At 38.1% G+C, this 15,492-nt stretch overlaps 1 protein-coding gene across 1 annotated transcript; it reads right to left on the bottom strand.

The window, feature by feature from the left end:
* Positions 1 to 2,254: 2,254 nt before the first annotated feature.
* Positions 2,255 to 4,299, bottom strand: LOC146392945 (signal-regulatory protein beta-2-like). The gene is made up of 6 exons (XM_084907983.1): positions 4,257 to 4,299; positions 3,792 to 4,124; positions 3,204 to 3,557; positions 3,000 to 3,125; positions 2,648 to 2,703; positions 2,255 to 2,559 (listed from the first exon to the last, which is right to left on the bottom strand). Exons 1-6 carry the CDS (start codon positions 4,297 to 4,299, stop codon positions 2,428 to 2,430), a joined length of 1,044 nt encoding a protein of 347 aa, XP_084764109.1. The 3' UTR covers positions 2,255 to 2,427.
* Positions 4,300 to 15,492: the final 11,193 nt, after the last annotated feature.

Raw genomic sequence — 15,492 nt, 5'->3', positions numbered from 1 at the left:
TTTTTTTAAGGCTCCCGTCGGGTAGTCTTTTGAATGGAATGCAAAGTGCAATTGAATGCGTAACTTTTTTTTAACGCGTCATTTTTTCAAATTAATTAATCACAATTAATGCATTAAGTCCCACCCCTGACATATATATATATATATATATATATATATATGTGTGTATGTGTGTGTGTGTGTGTAATTTACTTAATGCATGCTCAGTGCACATTGCTTATTCCTAACCTGTGAGCTGCTACCTATTCTTCTATCCAAACTTTCATCCATTTTTCTACCCTTTGTCTGGGTCTGTGTTGCACAGGCTGGAGTCTGCACTAGGGTAGGACATGCTAGAAACAAACAGGCATCCAACTAAGATACTCACACCACCTTTTGATGTTGCAAAAGCAGAAGTAGTAGCTCTACTCTGATCCCCTACTGAATGACTGTGCTCTTAACCTAGTTACTAACAGTCTTGAGAGGAAACATTTCTTCCACCTTTAATCTAAGTCTTTTTCTTTTAGTCGTTACTTACACCTCATGGTCATTATAGTAAAGGCACAAGACAAGTGAATCCAAGCTGTCCCTTCAACTCAACACAACAGACAAGGACAGTGTCTGCATCACTACAGATGTTGACTAATCCATATGATAATGTCCTACTCTATTCATTTTCCGCACAATGTGCGTTTCTGAGATTTGCAAATCATTGTATGCTATTTTTATTTACAGTTCACAATCTGCACAGAGCTCAGTCATTTTTCCCATATTTATTAACTCTCATTGTCGATCGCAGTAATTTTAAAAGTTTCTTCCTTTTCCTTTTCTGAAGTTGATGCCCTTCAGATGAAGTCAGTCATTAAAAGCTTACTGTTTTCTAAGTCAGATATGTAAGAATTTACTGTGGTGAAATATTTATTTATTATTCTTTGAAATTCACAGCATTTTGTCCTGTTGAAATTTTAGAGTAATTCAAATCAGATACTTCAGTCAAATAGCACTAATAGCCAAGTGGAAGGAGATTTAATTCTGGTGTACATGTATTTGGTTACATTTTATTGGACAATCTTAAGATTACGTCAACATATTCTTTAAAGAATCTGGTTACTTTCAGTGGACAACTGGTACATGGGCATTATCTCTACTGGACTGTGACTAGAGTTTATGTTAAAGCATAGAAGGGATGTCAGCAATGGGCAAGGAAGGGCTGCTAAATCTTTACTAGATTTATGATAGCAGTGTGAAATCTGTGTAGATTTGTTTGAGTCGTGATCGTTGTTGCCAGCTCCCATGTTTTGGCCAAGCTCAAGCTGTTGGACAAACCCAAACCATTATATTTTAACCACTGTGCTTGACAGTTAGTGTTAGGTGTTTGTGCTAATATGCTGTGTGTCTGTTTTTCTCCAAACAAGGCACTTTGCATTCTGGTCAGACATCTCCACTTTGGCCTTGTCTGTCCAAAAGTAATTATTCCAGAAGTCTTATGGTTTGTTTGATGCTGTTTTGTAAAGCTATGCTGTGGTGTCATGTTCTTTTGAGAGAGAGGCTTTCTTCTGGCAACCATTCTGCCAGTACCATGGTATAAGGCACAGTGTGATCTTTTTCTGATTATGCTGTCATGAACTTTAACTCTTGGATTTAGCTCTTGGGGGTTTTGCAGTTTCTCTGAGCATTTTACAATCTTGAGCTTCTTGATCTTATCATCCAGTCTGTATTTCTACATAAATTTTTTGTAGAATTCTGTGAAGGAGTTCACAATTTATTTTGGTTATGTGACAAAAGAGTCTTTCAGTTTTATTTTATGCATTGGGTTAGAAGTTTGTTATTTTCTAATGATGGATGAGTGACGAAATGCTTCTCCCACTGAAAACGCTTCGTCCAGATAAACAGAATCAACCTTTTGGGAATTGCAGGTCAGGTCATCTCTCATCCAATTGTAGATTCCCCACCATAGTGTCTCCTATGTAGGAATGCGTGATATTTTTTTCCCCCAAAGAAGTCAAAGAGCAATCTGGAGAAGTGCCCCTTGCAACCTTGTTTGATTCTTTAGCCCTTTCCAAAGCCAGGAATAACATCTATTTTATGTCGCAAATTCAATGGCAAATCATGTTGGTGCAAGACTAAAGTCAGAATAATTAAACTTAGAGTGAAAAAAATTTCCAATCTCAATCAATTTGAAGGTGGATGCAGACAGACTGAACTGACTTAAGCTAGTCACGATAAACACTGTGAGACAATATTGATATTGTGAGTCATGTTGTTAATTTAATCATTTATAGCATCACACAGAAACAGGAAAACAAGAACAGGCAAACACAATAATATGTAGATAACAGTATATGCAAAACATCATGTTTTCAGCAAAATCAGGAATAAGTTCTTTGTATTTTCTATCTCCAATTAAACAAATCAGTGTTAAAAGACAAGTTTTGTATAGACACACTTTTACACCCTGCTTTTGATATGAGAATACACCGTTTCCTCAGTTTCCAGTTCATTCTTCTTCTTCCTTCCTCTTGCACTTTTATTTCCAGAAAAATGCAGTGCAGCATAGTTTAGATCATGTCCACTTTCAGTCTATGCAAAATAAAATTCATATTGTTATATAAAGCTACAGTAAATCGTTTCCCTGAATTAACAAATATGATTTAGTCTTATTACTTACATGTTCATTCATTGTTTGGCTCAAGGCGTCTTGTCTTGCTTGTGAAGAGCTGTTTTCTGGGCATAATGTTGATTTAATAACAATAAAATAAAAATAAAATAAAAAATAAAAATAAAATAAAAATAAATAAAAAATAAAAATCCACATTACCTCATGCTTTCAATTGTGGACTTGACAATTTTACTTTTTTAAAAATTAAAATTATGTTCTTGACCTTGATGTGTTCAAATGTAACGGGGTGAGCACTCAGCAGCTAATATCAAGTGTAAAAGTGTATATAACATATGTACCAAATACAATTTATTGAAAATGATTTAGTATGATTTTTTAAGAGTCAGTGAATAACACTTACCTTTAAATTGTTTACATGCTACTCTTGGAGTTCGGCAACAGATGCAAACAATATTAAGAATCACAGAAATAAACAAGCAGATTACTGCTATAACCAGCACAGTAAATTCAGAACCTGCCTTTTGCTCTAGAAAAATAAGGAAAGAAATGATTAATGATTCTGAAAGACAGAGAAAACTAGCTGTCATATTATTCAAAGTCCTACCTATTTGAAGTTTAGTTCCATTTCCAAAGAATAATTCCCAACATGTGGCCACAGCACAGTAGTAAGTCCCTTCATCAGACGAGCTGACGATTTTAGAAAAAGTATAATTGCAGCTCTTCTGGGGGTCAGATCTCTTATCACATTCTTTACTTTTGTTTCTGTCAGTGTAGATTAATTTTGGATAACTTTTATGTGATCCAGCTCTGAACCAGAGCACAGTGAGATCTCCGGGACATGTCTTTTTGTCAGAGTCAGAGAAGACTGAGCACTGAAAAGTCACTGAGTTTCCTGGTTCCTGGACTGTTATCAGCGGTGTCTGAACAACTGTATAGTCTGGTGTCCTTTGAGTGCGTCCTGGATTAAAAAAACAGCGTTAGCAAATGTGACTTTAGGTGTTACACAGTTGTGTGCCTTGCATTGAAATATTTCACTTGGAATATCTTATGAAATCACTAAAATTAGTTTAAAAAAATAGATAAAATGTATCTTAGATTAGATTACATGTTTATTAATGATGTTACTTTTCCTTAACACTGCTGCTTTACTGGTTAAAGTTAGGGAAAACTTGTAATTAGATCACGTTATTACCTCTGACTAACAAATATGAGCCGCTCCATTCAGTATTCTTGAACCACTCGGTGATTCCACAGTGGTAGATTCCCTCGTCCTCTTGGTTTGCCCTCAAAATGGTCAGGTTGGTGGAATTTTCATTGTAATTAACCTTCCATCTTGATTGAGTAAACTCAGCAGAAAACTCAGGTTGTGCAGATTCCTTCAGTGTCCATATTAATTTTAGAGAGTCGCCGGTACTCTGCTTGTACCAGTCGACTTCTCTACGGCTGAACTGTGAATTCTTACGCAGATCACATGTGAAGGTTACAGTTTCACCAAGCTGAACTGAAGTTATCGGGATAAGTGTATCTAAATTGAAAGAAAACATAGAAAGTCTACAATATTAAGTCACAATGATTATTGAAAACCATTAAAACAATATGAATATGAACATGAATACAGAATGCACGGAATACGAAATAAAATAAAGAAAAAACTTACATCCTTGATGGAGATAAAGCAGTGCAACCAATAACACGATCATCTTGACAGTGTCTCTTTCCTTGAGCTTGAAGGTATTTCATTGACTGTAGGAGGTATTACAGCATGTCACACTGTCAAATGAATCTGATTGGTTACCACAGAATAAAGGTTCAAATGCACTTCCTGTCACACATTTCTGTTGTCCAGGGCAGGTCATCTCTTCCTTATATATTTAGCCATTTTAATTATAAGGTAAATTCCTTTTCTAATTAATGTTAGGGGTTCATCTTGTAGTTGTTTCGTCTTTGCTTTCGAATATTTACTCTCTGTCCTCATTGTGTGTCAGCAGGTTCTTCTACAAAGTGATTGTATTGGTCAGTTGTTCATATCATTTCAAACAACCCTTTTAAGTGTTCAGTGTTTCTCAATAGACATGATGGATCCTTACCAGTTTAAAATGTTCATCTTTAAAATGTAAAATAAAATAAAATGTTAATGTAATCATATAGGTGTGTTAGGGGTTTAAGTCCTGTCTGGGACCATGTTTAAACTTTCCTTTCAGTCATTGATTATTATCATTTTCACATCCTGCCTGGTTAGGTTTAGGCAATACATCTAGGTTAGATCTCGAGTGTTATCTGATTTACAGTGCTCTGTCATATCTAAGAGTGAAGACCCCAGCATACATTTTACATGCATTTATCTGTATGTCCAATAGAGGTTGCTTAAGTCTAAAACTTAAATAGTCATAATTGCAGCTTGCACAATGGACCAATGGGGTCCATTTGTGGTGTGTGGACCATTTTTGTTTTTGCTGCACAGCTATTTAGTGAGCCAAACACACTTCCAGCAACTTCAGATAGAAGAGTTATAATGTAAAGCCCCACCCCCCTTCCCAGACAACAAATACATCTTTTTTTTTGGGGGGGGGGGTTGTTTTCCCTTTTGCAAATTAGGGAAGATCATAATGTTTTAATGCAGCTTTGAAACAACCAACAGTTTCACCATAGTTTACCACTTTAGAAACAGCTTTTCCCTATCGGAAGAATTATTAAGTATCAGAAATGTATATCAACAAAGTCAATATAAAACTAATCTGGAAGACTGGCTCTGTGATCGGCTTGAAGCTGGACACTCTGGCAGAGAAGAGGACAATGAAGAAACTGATAGACAATATGGACAATGTTGGGCATCCTCTGCATATGTTCATAAATAACCAGCGGAGTCTGCTCAGCGACAGGTTGCTTCTCCCTAGGTCTAGAACCAACAGACTTAAAAACTCCTTTGTCCCCCACACTATCAGACTGTTTAACTCCTTCCTGAAGGGGAGGGGGAAGTAGAAACATCCATCTATCTATCTATCTTGGCTCAAAATACAGTGTTAATAAAGACTTTGTGTACAGTGTCCAAAATTAACTGTCTTACTGATCATTGTATTTAGATGCCATTATTTGCACTGTTTCATTCTAAATCCCATACTTTACGAGAGTATAACACTGAGCTACACATGGCAATAAAATAAGGTACTTTGCAAAATGTTGTGCCAACACCTTTAGTACCAAAATAGGAAATAGGAGAGTGATTTACTGAAAGTTGCACAAATAGAGGAAAACAGTACATAAGACAAAAAAAATCTTACACAATTCTAATGACTTTCAAAGTCAATATTTGTTATGTAAATAGTTTTTTTTAGGCGAACCACTTTTTTAGCATCCTCTGCTTCTGCAGTTTACTTAAGTTTCCAACACAGCATGCTACTATTCACCAAGTTTTCAGCTAATTGCTTTTTGGGAAATGCCTTGTTGCCCGTCAAACTGCAACTGGCTGTTTGTAACAAAGCATTTCAAATTACAATTAAAAACTGGTTCTGTGCTAATTCATCTGTTATGACTATAAATGAGTGGAAAAAACAGCCAAATGTCCAAAGTAACACTTTTGAAAGACCTTTAGAAAGCCTGGGGAACTACTGCTCAAGAGCACTAAAAATAATTACAAGAAAGTTGCTCCTTGTGAAAGTTACTTAAGCTACTTAAAATTTTGTTCAGCTGCAACACAATCCCACAATATAGTTTCTAAGACTTTGACAAACCCCATCTTAACATACACCAGACAAAGAGAAATATGAGTGAGACAAAACATTGTTTTGGGCCTGCAATTTATTGAAAACACCACTTAAAACGAAACAGGCTGTTTTACAGCTAATCAAAAGTTTACGACCACACCTCCACAAAAACACGTATACCCCCCCAAAAAAGAAATCAAAGGTCCAAACATGAACTCAGTAATGAGTAGTTCCACCGTTATTGTTGATCACTTCAAAAATTTATTGGGGCATCTTGAGGCAAGCGTTTCCATGAGGTGAGTGGGAACATGTATCCAAGAGGTGAAGACGGCCACACGAAGGGCATCTACTGTCTGGAACTGTTTTCTATTCTTGTAAACTTTCCTTGCCATCCATCCCCAAAGGTTCTCAACTGGATTTAGATCAGGGGAACACACAGGATGCTCCAAAAGAGGTGATGTCATTCTCCTGGAAGAAGTCACTTGTCCTGCAGGCATTGTGTACTGTAGCGATGTCTTTTTGAAAACACCCAGTAGTTACCACACAGACGGGGGCCCTCAGTCATGAGGGATGCTCTCTGCAACATCTGGACATAGCCAGCGGCCATTTGGCACCCCTGCACCTCCTGAAGCCCCATTTTTCCACTGAAGGAAAAAACACCCCAGACCATTATGGCGCCCCCTCCACTGTGACAAGTAGAAAACATTTCAGGTGGGATCTGCTTGTCATGCCAATAATGTTAGAAACCATCAGGACCATCAAGGTTACATTGTTTCTCATCAGAGAATAAAACTTTGTTCCACCTTTCAGTGTCCCATGTTTGGAGCTCTCTTGCAAAGTCCAAACGGTCAGTTCTTTACAGTTCAAGGAGACGAGGCCTTTGAAGACGTTTTTTGTTTTTGAAGCCCTTCAGTCTCAGATGCCACCAGTAATGGCCTTAATTTGGGTCAAGGATTGTCCAGTGTCTTGACGGATAGCCAATTGGATCCTCCAGTTCAGTGCTGGTGAAATTTCTGGGGGTCTTCCACTAGACTTTTTTGTTTCATAACCCTCAGGATCATTTAGGAAATTGGCGTACTACGTCTAACTTCAGCATCGCTGCTAGAGTGAGACGCACTGCTTATGCAGTTCAACAACATGACCACGTTCAAAACGGGAATGTTTTTTTGCCTTTGCCATCAGAACGTCATGACAGTGTGACTACCGGACAGAAGATAACGAATAATCCACAATTTAACACAGAGTTGGCCTTTTAAAGGAATGTGGTCCTAAACTTTTGAGCAGCTGTAAAACAGCCTGTTTCAGTCTAAGCATTGTTTTCAATAAATTGCATGGTAAAAAAAAATGTTTGGTCTCACTCCAATTTCTTCTTGTTATCTGATGACGCTCTACTTGGAACCTTGTTAGAGAGATAACAAGGTGTGTCAACACAGAGCAATTCACTTGTTGTAGGAAGCAGTCCATTTAACCCTTTAAAGCCGGTCGGAGCGGGCACGCTCTGTTTTGCGTAACTATTTTTAAATCCCGGTAGCACTTCAACCACGTGAGCTAGCGCAATAATTTTTTTGCATATGAAACCGGAGGAGTTGTACTTATATCTTATGCCATCAGCTTGTCCTAGGTCACGGTTTCCTTCCACATATAGCTTTGCAAAAACTGCATAAAAAGCACTTGCAGCAACAAAAACATAATATTCCAGAAACACGCTTTGCCGATCCGATCAGCTGTTCGTAACACTTCCTACGTCCATCAGCGTGAACTATCGCATGTCCGCCATGTCCTGCCCGAAACCGGAAGTGACGTCATTTTGCGGAAATGTAGTTTTTACCATCAGGGCCTTATGAGCCTATACTGGTGTTTTTAAAAGTTATGTTTGACTTTATGACTTTCTGTGTCGTTTCTGGGATGCTTAGGACTCATATTGCACTGCTGGAAATAGTTTATTTTGATGCATATGCTGTTTTTTTGCAAATTTGCATTATAATATTTATTTTCATAAAACTATGAAGACGCTTAAGATGAATTTCCTGTGGTGGGAAACTATTTTGTGCAACATTTTTGTATTTCCAGTTTTGAGGGATAAGCCTCTTAAATTTCTCTAACTAGAAATATATGTTAAAAAAACAAAAACGATTTTCAATTTTTTGGTAGTTTATTGCACTTTTTTGCAATTTATGTAATTACTATGCCCTTAATGCATACATATTATTAAAATTTGGGCTATAATGGTTGTATTGATGTATATCAACTTGAAATGCTCCCAAAAATGGCACTACAGCATGTAAAAATATAATATAAGCTCTGGCGGACTTGGGTTCTATGGTAGGTCTTTAAAGGGTTAATAAACAAGACATAGTTCAGTAACTTTCTGTTTATTTCAAACCAACCTACATTGACATAGATATTTACAAAACATGAAGGGCATAGCTAAATGAAATTAATGCAAAAAAAAAAAAAAAATACATCAACATAAGAAAAATGGGTCATGAAGAAATAGATACAGATACATGAATATCTAGAAACATATCACAACATCAGAAAAAAGAAAAGTTCCACAATGAAAAAACTAATTCATAGATGAAAATTCATACCATTTACATTGAAAATTATCATTGTAATTATTTATTTTTGTCTATAAAACTATTAATAAAATGTGGAAAAGAACATTAGGTTAGTACATTTCTAACCCAATGTAAAAGGCAAGAGTTTTATGTGTCCAGATATTAATCCAGTTTACGAGCCTTCAAATAAGTATAGATGTTCTTGTCCTCTGCAGGTTCTGTAGTCCTTGTTCCTGGATCTTATCTTTCCACAAGTGAAAATTGCTACAGAATAAGCCAATGAGTCTTCATCTGTCTGAGGAAACAGAAAAATGGTGAGACTTAGTTACACAGGCAGACTTTAAAACATACAGAAAGCTTGCTCCTGATGTTTTTCACAGTTACCTGTGGAATTTCCTGATCTCCTTTTGCTGTTACATTTGCTTGGAAAGCAACTGCATCTGTATTGATAGATAAATTCACTGATGTGAGTCCGATTTTGTTGAATGTTGTTTGGAATAATGATGTAGCGGTGTGCGGATGATACTGAAAAATCGATTCCTCCGAAACTAGATGTTTATGTTCTGGAATAAATTCTCATATTAAAATTTGTGCTGTTAGCTTTAATGACGTTAAAGCCATAACCACATTAACACAGCAAATCTCCATTAGCGAGTTAATGTGGATCTTTTCATCCATCCATCCATACATTCTCTTCCGCTTGTCCTATCCCAGCTGTCATAGGGCAAGGGATTTTTAAATTTCTTGTATGATAACTCTTCATAATTAAACAACAAAAACAAGTAGTCAGATGTTTTCTATTCATTATGAAGGTATATATTGAAATACACTACTTTTGATTTTGCAAACACGTTATTTTTTATACAAAGTATCGGTATTGGATCAGTATTGTTGGTACCACTTGGTGTCAGATCAGGAAGGAAATCAGTGGTACTGCACATCACTAGAATGATGTTTGAGTGACTTTTCTTACCATGAATAACACTTACCTTTACGTTGTTCACATGCTGCTCTTGGAGTTCGGCAACATACAAAAGTGAGAATCACAGAAATAAACAAGCAGATTACTGCTATAACCAGCACAGTAAATTCAGAACCTGCCTTTTGCTCTAGAAAAAAAGGAAAGAAATGATTAATGATTCTGAAAGACACAGAAAACTAGCTGTCATATTATTCAAAGTCCTACCTATTTGAAGTTTAGTTCCATTTCCAAAGAATAATTCCCAACACGTGGCCACAGCACAGTAGTAAGTCCCTTCATCAGACGAGCTGACGATTTTAGAAAAAGTATAATTGCAGCTCTTCTGGGGGTCAGATCTCTTATCACATTCTTTACTTTTGTTTCTGTCAGTGTAGATTAATTTTGGATAACTTTTATGTGATCCAGCTCTGAACCAGAGCACGGTGAGATCTCCGGGACATGTCTTTTTGTCAGAGTCAGAGAAGACTGAGCACTGAAAAGTCACTGAGTTTCCTGGTTCCTGGACTGTTATCAGCGGTGTCTGAACAACTGTATAGTCTGATGTCCTTTGAGTGCGTCCTGGATTAAATGAAACAGTGTTAGCAAATGTGACTTTAGGTGTTACACAGTTGTGTGCCTTGCATTGAAATATTTCACTTGGAATATCTTATGAAATCACTAAAATTAGTTAAAAAAAAATAGATAAAATGTATCTTAGATTTTATGAAATGTAAATTATTATGTCAGTTTTCAAAACATGTTTATTAATGATGTTATTTTTTCTTAACACTGCTGCTTTACTGGTTAAAGTTAGGGAAAACTTGTAATTAGATCACGTTATTACCGGCTGAACTGTGAATTCTTACGCAGATCACATGTGAAGGTTACAGTTTCACCAAGTTGAACTGAAGTTATTGGGATAAGTGTATCTAAATTGAAAGAAAACATACAAAATCTACAATATTAAGTCACAATGACACAGGAAAATCACCACAGAAACAAAATTCATGTATGGAGAAACCTTGAACAGAATAAGAAAATACTTACATCCTCGATGGAGATAAAGCAGTGTAACCAATAACACGATCATCTTGAAAGTGCCTCTTTTTGGGCTGCTTGCAGGTGTTTCATTGACTGTAGGAGGTGTTATAGCATGTTAAAGTGTGAAATGAATCTGATTGGTTACCACAGAATAAAGGTTCAAGTGCACTTCCTGTCACACATTTCTGTTGTCCAGGGCAGGTCATCTCTTCCTTATATATTTAGCCATCTTAATTATAAGGTAAATTCCTTTTCTAATTAATGTTAGGGGTTCATCTTGTAGTTGTTTCGTCTTTGCTTTCGAATATTCACTTACTTTGTTCATCATCTCTCAGCAATTTCTCCAACTGAGGCAGTGTTTCCCAAAGTTTTTTTGCTAGGCCCCCCTTTGTTTTACGAGAAAAATGTTCGCCCCCCCCCCCCTTCTCGCATGTGCACACGCACACATACAAACACATCCTCCAACCACACACACCTCAAACATTTAGTAAACAATTAAGCAAATACAAGTAATTGCAATAAATTACAGGTAGTAAGAAAATAAACTACTAACTCTTTTACGCTACGTCCACACCTACATGGGTATTTTTGAAAACGCAGCTGTTTCGTCCACACGTAAACGGCGTTTCGAATCACCGAAAACTCCTTTTTTTCCGCTTATGTGTGGATGAGGAATACAGCAGTTCGTAGCAACGTCAAAGGTATGTGCCTTTTTTCACGTCACGCTGTGCGCACGTTATTGTTTACGTGAGATGAATTGCACAATGGCAGATAGAGACAAAATACTGTTGCTGTTAATCTTACTATCTTCAGGTTTTACACGCTTACATATACACACGCAATTACTGTCCCTCCATTTAGAAAGGCAGAGGCGTCACGGTGTAATTATTTTACTGTAGTTGTTTTTTCCTGTGTAATAATATTCAACATTGCTATCAATGCATTTTTCAAAAAATGCCTCTCTGTGCAAAATGGGTTTAAAAACATAAACAACTGTGAGATACTGTTTGTCCGTGATTTGAAGAGCCCAGCGCTGCTCCCGACAAAGGGAAAACCAATCCTGCAGGGGAGACCTACCTCGGCACTTGTGCAGGTGAAACCAAAGGGAAGATTTGCTTCACCATATTTGCTAGTCTTTGGCTTAGAATGAAGTTGGTTTGGAAACATATTCAGCTATGCTTCATCTCCTGCTTTGCGTTTCTGTGGGCGCCCCGTGCTAGCAGTGTCCAAGCGTTTTGTCCCCCCCTTTCATACCGCGTCCCCCCCCTGCAATGGCGGGCCCCACACTTTAGGAAGGCGAACTAAGGGACTGTTTTGGTCATTTGTTCCTATCATCTTCTAACAACCCCTTTTAGTGTTTCTCAATAGAAATGCTGTATTTTTACCAGTTTAAAATGTTCATGTTTAACATTTTTAAGTTTAAACTTTCCTTTCAGTCATTCACTACTTTTCGTTTGCTCCATGTTGACACACCTTACTACTTTTCCCCTTGTGGGACTAATAAAGGTATATCAATTCAATTCAATTTTCATTTTCACTTCCTGCCTGGTTAGGTTTAGACAATAAATCTAGGTTAGATCTTGAGTTTTATCTGATTTACAGTGCTCTGTCCTGACAGAGTACTGACAGGGACTAGAAAGAGAGAGCAGATTTCTCCTGTTTTGGCTTCCCTTCATTGGCTTCCTGTTAAATCCAGAATTGAATTCAAAATCCTGCTCCTCACATACAAGGTCTTAAATAATCAGGCCCCATCTTATCTTAATGACCTTGTAGTACCATATCACCCTATTAGAGCACTTCGCTCTCGCTCTGCAGGCCTACTTGTTGTTCCTAGAGTATTTAAAAGTAGAATGGGAGGCAGAGCCTTCAGTTTTCAGGCTCCTCTTCTGTGGAACCAGCTTCCAGTTTGGATTCGGGAGACAGACACTATCTCTACTTTTAAGATTAGGCTTCAAACTTTCCTTTTTGCTAAAGCATATAGTTAGGGCTGGACCAGGTGACCCTGAATCCTCCCTTAGTTATGCTGCAATAGACGTAGGCTGCCGGGGATTCCCATGATGCATTGAGTTTTTCCTTTCCAGTCACCTTTCTCACTCACTATGTGTTAACAGACCTCTCTGCATTGAATCATATCTGTTATTAATCTCTGTCTCTCTTCCACAGCATGTCTTTTATCCTGTCTTCCTTCTCTCACACCAACCGGTCGCAGCAGATGGCCCCGCCCCTCCCTGAGCCTGGTTTCTTCCTGTTAAAAGTTTTTCCTTCCCACTGTCGCCAAAGTGCTTGCTCATAGGGGGTCATATGATTGTTGAGTTTTTCTCTGTATCTATGAAGCGCCTTGAGGCGACTTTTGTTGTGATTTGGCGCTATATAAATAAAATTGAATTGAATTGAATTGTCCTATCTAAGAGTGAAGACACCAACACACATTTTACATGCATTTCCTTTACTTCCAATAGAGGTTGCTTTAGTCTAAAATTTAAATGGTCACAATTGCTGCTTGCACAACGGATCTATAGGGTCATTTCTGGTGTGTGGACTATTTGTGTTTTTGCTGCACAGCTATTTAGTGAGCTAAACACACTTCCAGCAACATCAGATAGAACATATATACAGTGTAAAACCCTACACCCACCCCCCTTCCAAGTCAACAAATACATTACAAATTAAGATCCTCATGAGTTGTTAAGATGAATTGGTTACTGTGGCGGGGCGCGGCAGGGAAGGCGGAGGCACCTCCGCGGCATTGTAATAATGCCACGCCAGCTTAAGTGCGCTGTAGGGTCCTGTTGTGTTGTTGTTGGTGATGTGTGTGGCTGGCAGCTGGGATGCTGCAGCCGTGGAAGTGTGTGAACAGCAACCGGTTAATAAAGTAAGATGTCTCAGAATGCAGAATCGTGGTCTCATCATGCCTACTGCCTGCCACAGTGGTGTCGAAACCAAGGAAGCGGCATGGTGGAACTGCGACCAGCAAATGGTGGCTGAGCTGGCGGCCACACAGCGGGAGCAGGCGGTGATGTCACACCACCAGCAGAAAGAACTCGGCATGCAAAGGATTGTGATTTTGGCAGCTCTGATCCAGTCCTGGCTGCCACTACCACCACCCCTACCAGCGTTCCCCGTCAGCGGGCGAGTGGGTGGGGTCCAGACCAATCAAAGCACCCATGATTTAAGTTCAACCAACCAAAACATCTTGACCGAGAATGTCCGGCCATCTGTTCATGATCTCAAGCTGAACTACATTTGGGTTCTGCAGCAGGACAGTGATTCAAAACACAGCAGCAAGATGTGTTGGGAGCTCAGTCTGGGGGGACTTCTTTTTTTCTCCTCGGCTTTCCTCATGTTGTGCATTTTCCATTGATATACCTCTCTGACCTGTGTTCCCCATGTGATGTTTGTGTAATGTATGTATGGTGGGTAAGATGGTGCTGGCATAAGGCCGGCAAGCTTAACCCAAATTCCTTCGGGGCCAACCTTCAGGATCAGTAAAGTTTTATTGAATTGAATTGAATTGAATAAGATCTTGAGATAAACTAAAGACAAGTCTTCAATTGCCTGGAGCAAGAGACAGGCATGTGGAATGGAGGAAGTAAGCAAGAGACAAAGCAAGATCTAAGGTGCCTTTTGGATCACTGTCCTCCTGCAGAATTCAAGACCTCTGAATAGCTTAAGAAAAACAAAAATGAAGACTTTGGAGTGGCCAAGTCAAAGTCCTGACCCGAATCCTATTGATATTTTGTTTCATGACCTTAATGACCTTAAAAAGGTGCTTCATGCACGAAAACCTTCCAATGTGGCTGATGTACAACAATTCTGCAAAGATGAATGGGCCAGAATGCACTGGGCTGTAAAAGACTCAGTTGCCAGTTTTCACTATACTGAAACTTTTTCACACCACTATTTACAATAGTTACAGACATCAAAGCTGCTTTACATCTTTTAGAACCTATAGATGGAAAATATATATGGTTGTGGGGCTTCACTGAAGATGTATATTTGACCTGTTACTGTTCAGACATAAAGAAATATAGTAAGGAATTTATTAAAAAATATTTGGAGTAGTTATGTTTGGCAAATTGATATAAGACACACACACACACACACACACACACACAACATAGATAGATAGATAGATAGATAGATAGATAGATAGATAGATAGATAGATAGATAGATAGGACTTTTTTTCATACTCAGGACAGTACAGTTATTCAAATATCAATGATACAAAAAAAACAAATATATATCTCACAGAAATACTCTGTTACCACAAATTCAAAGTAGGCAGTGAAGATGAGTGTCACTTATTTGAAAACTGATTTTTTTCATCCATCACTTCAGGTTATTCAGTTGAGAACCTTAAGAATTCAGAATCAACACTGCAAAGTAAAGAAACCCACTCACACCACAGGGAGAACAAACAGAAAGGCCCCAGCAAGGGTTTGAACCAGGAACCTTTTTCATGTGAAATGACAGTGAACAGTGCGCCACCATGCTGCCCTTATACTAATGGATTTTGAACACTTGTCTAAAGTTTAATCTTGCACTGATGTTCCTTAAAGCAGTCAGATAAACAGTGAGAACTTCATGGTCTAAAGTTCTACAGATTATTGTGAACAAGTGTCACCAT

The sequence above is a fragment of the Perissodus microlepis genome, chromosome 2, assembly GCF_051167445.1.
Source record: "Perissodus microlepis isolate ML-2025 ecotype Zambia chromosome 2, ASM5116744v1, whole genome shotgun sequence".
NCBI classification, from domain to species: Eukaryota; Metazoa; Chordata; class Actinopteri; order Cichliformes; family Cichlidae; genus Perissodus; species Perissodus microlepis.
Note: the sequence above shows the minus strand (reverse complement) of the source record. Positions and strands in the feature narration are given on the sequence as shown.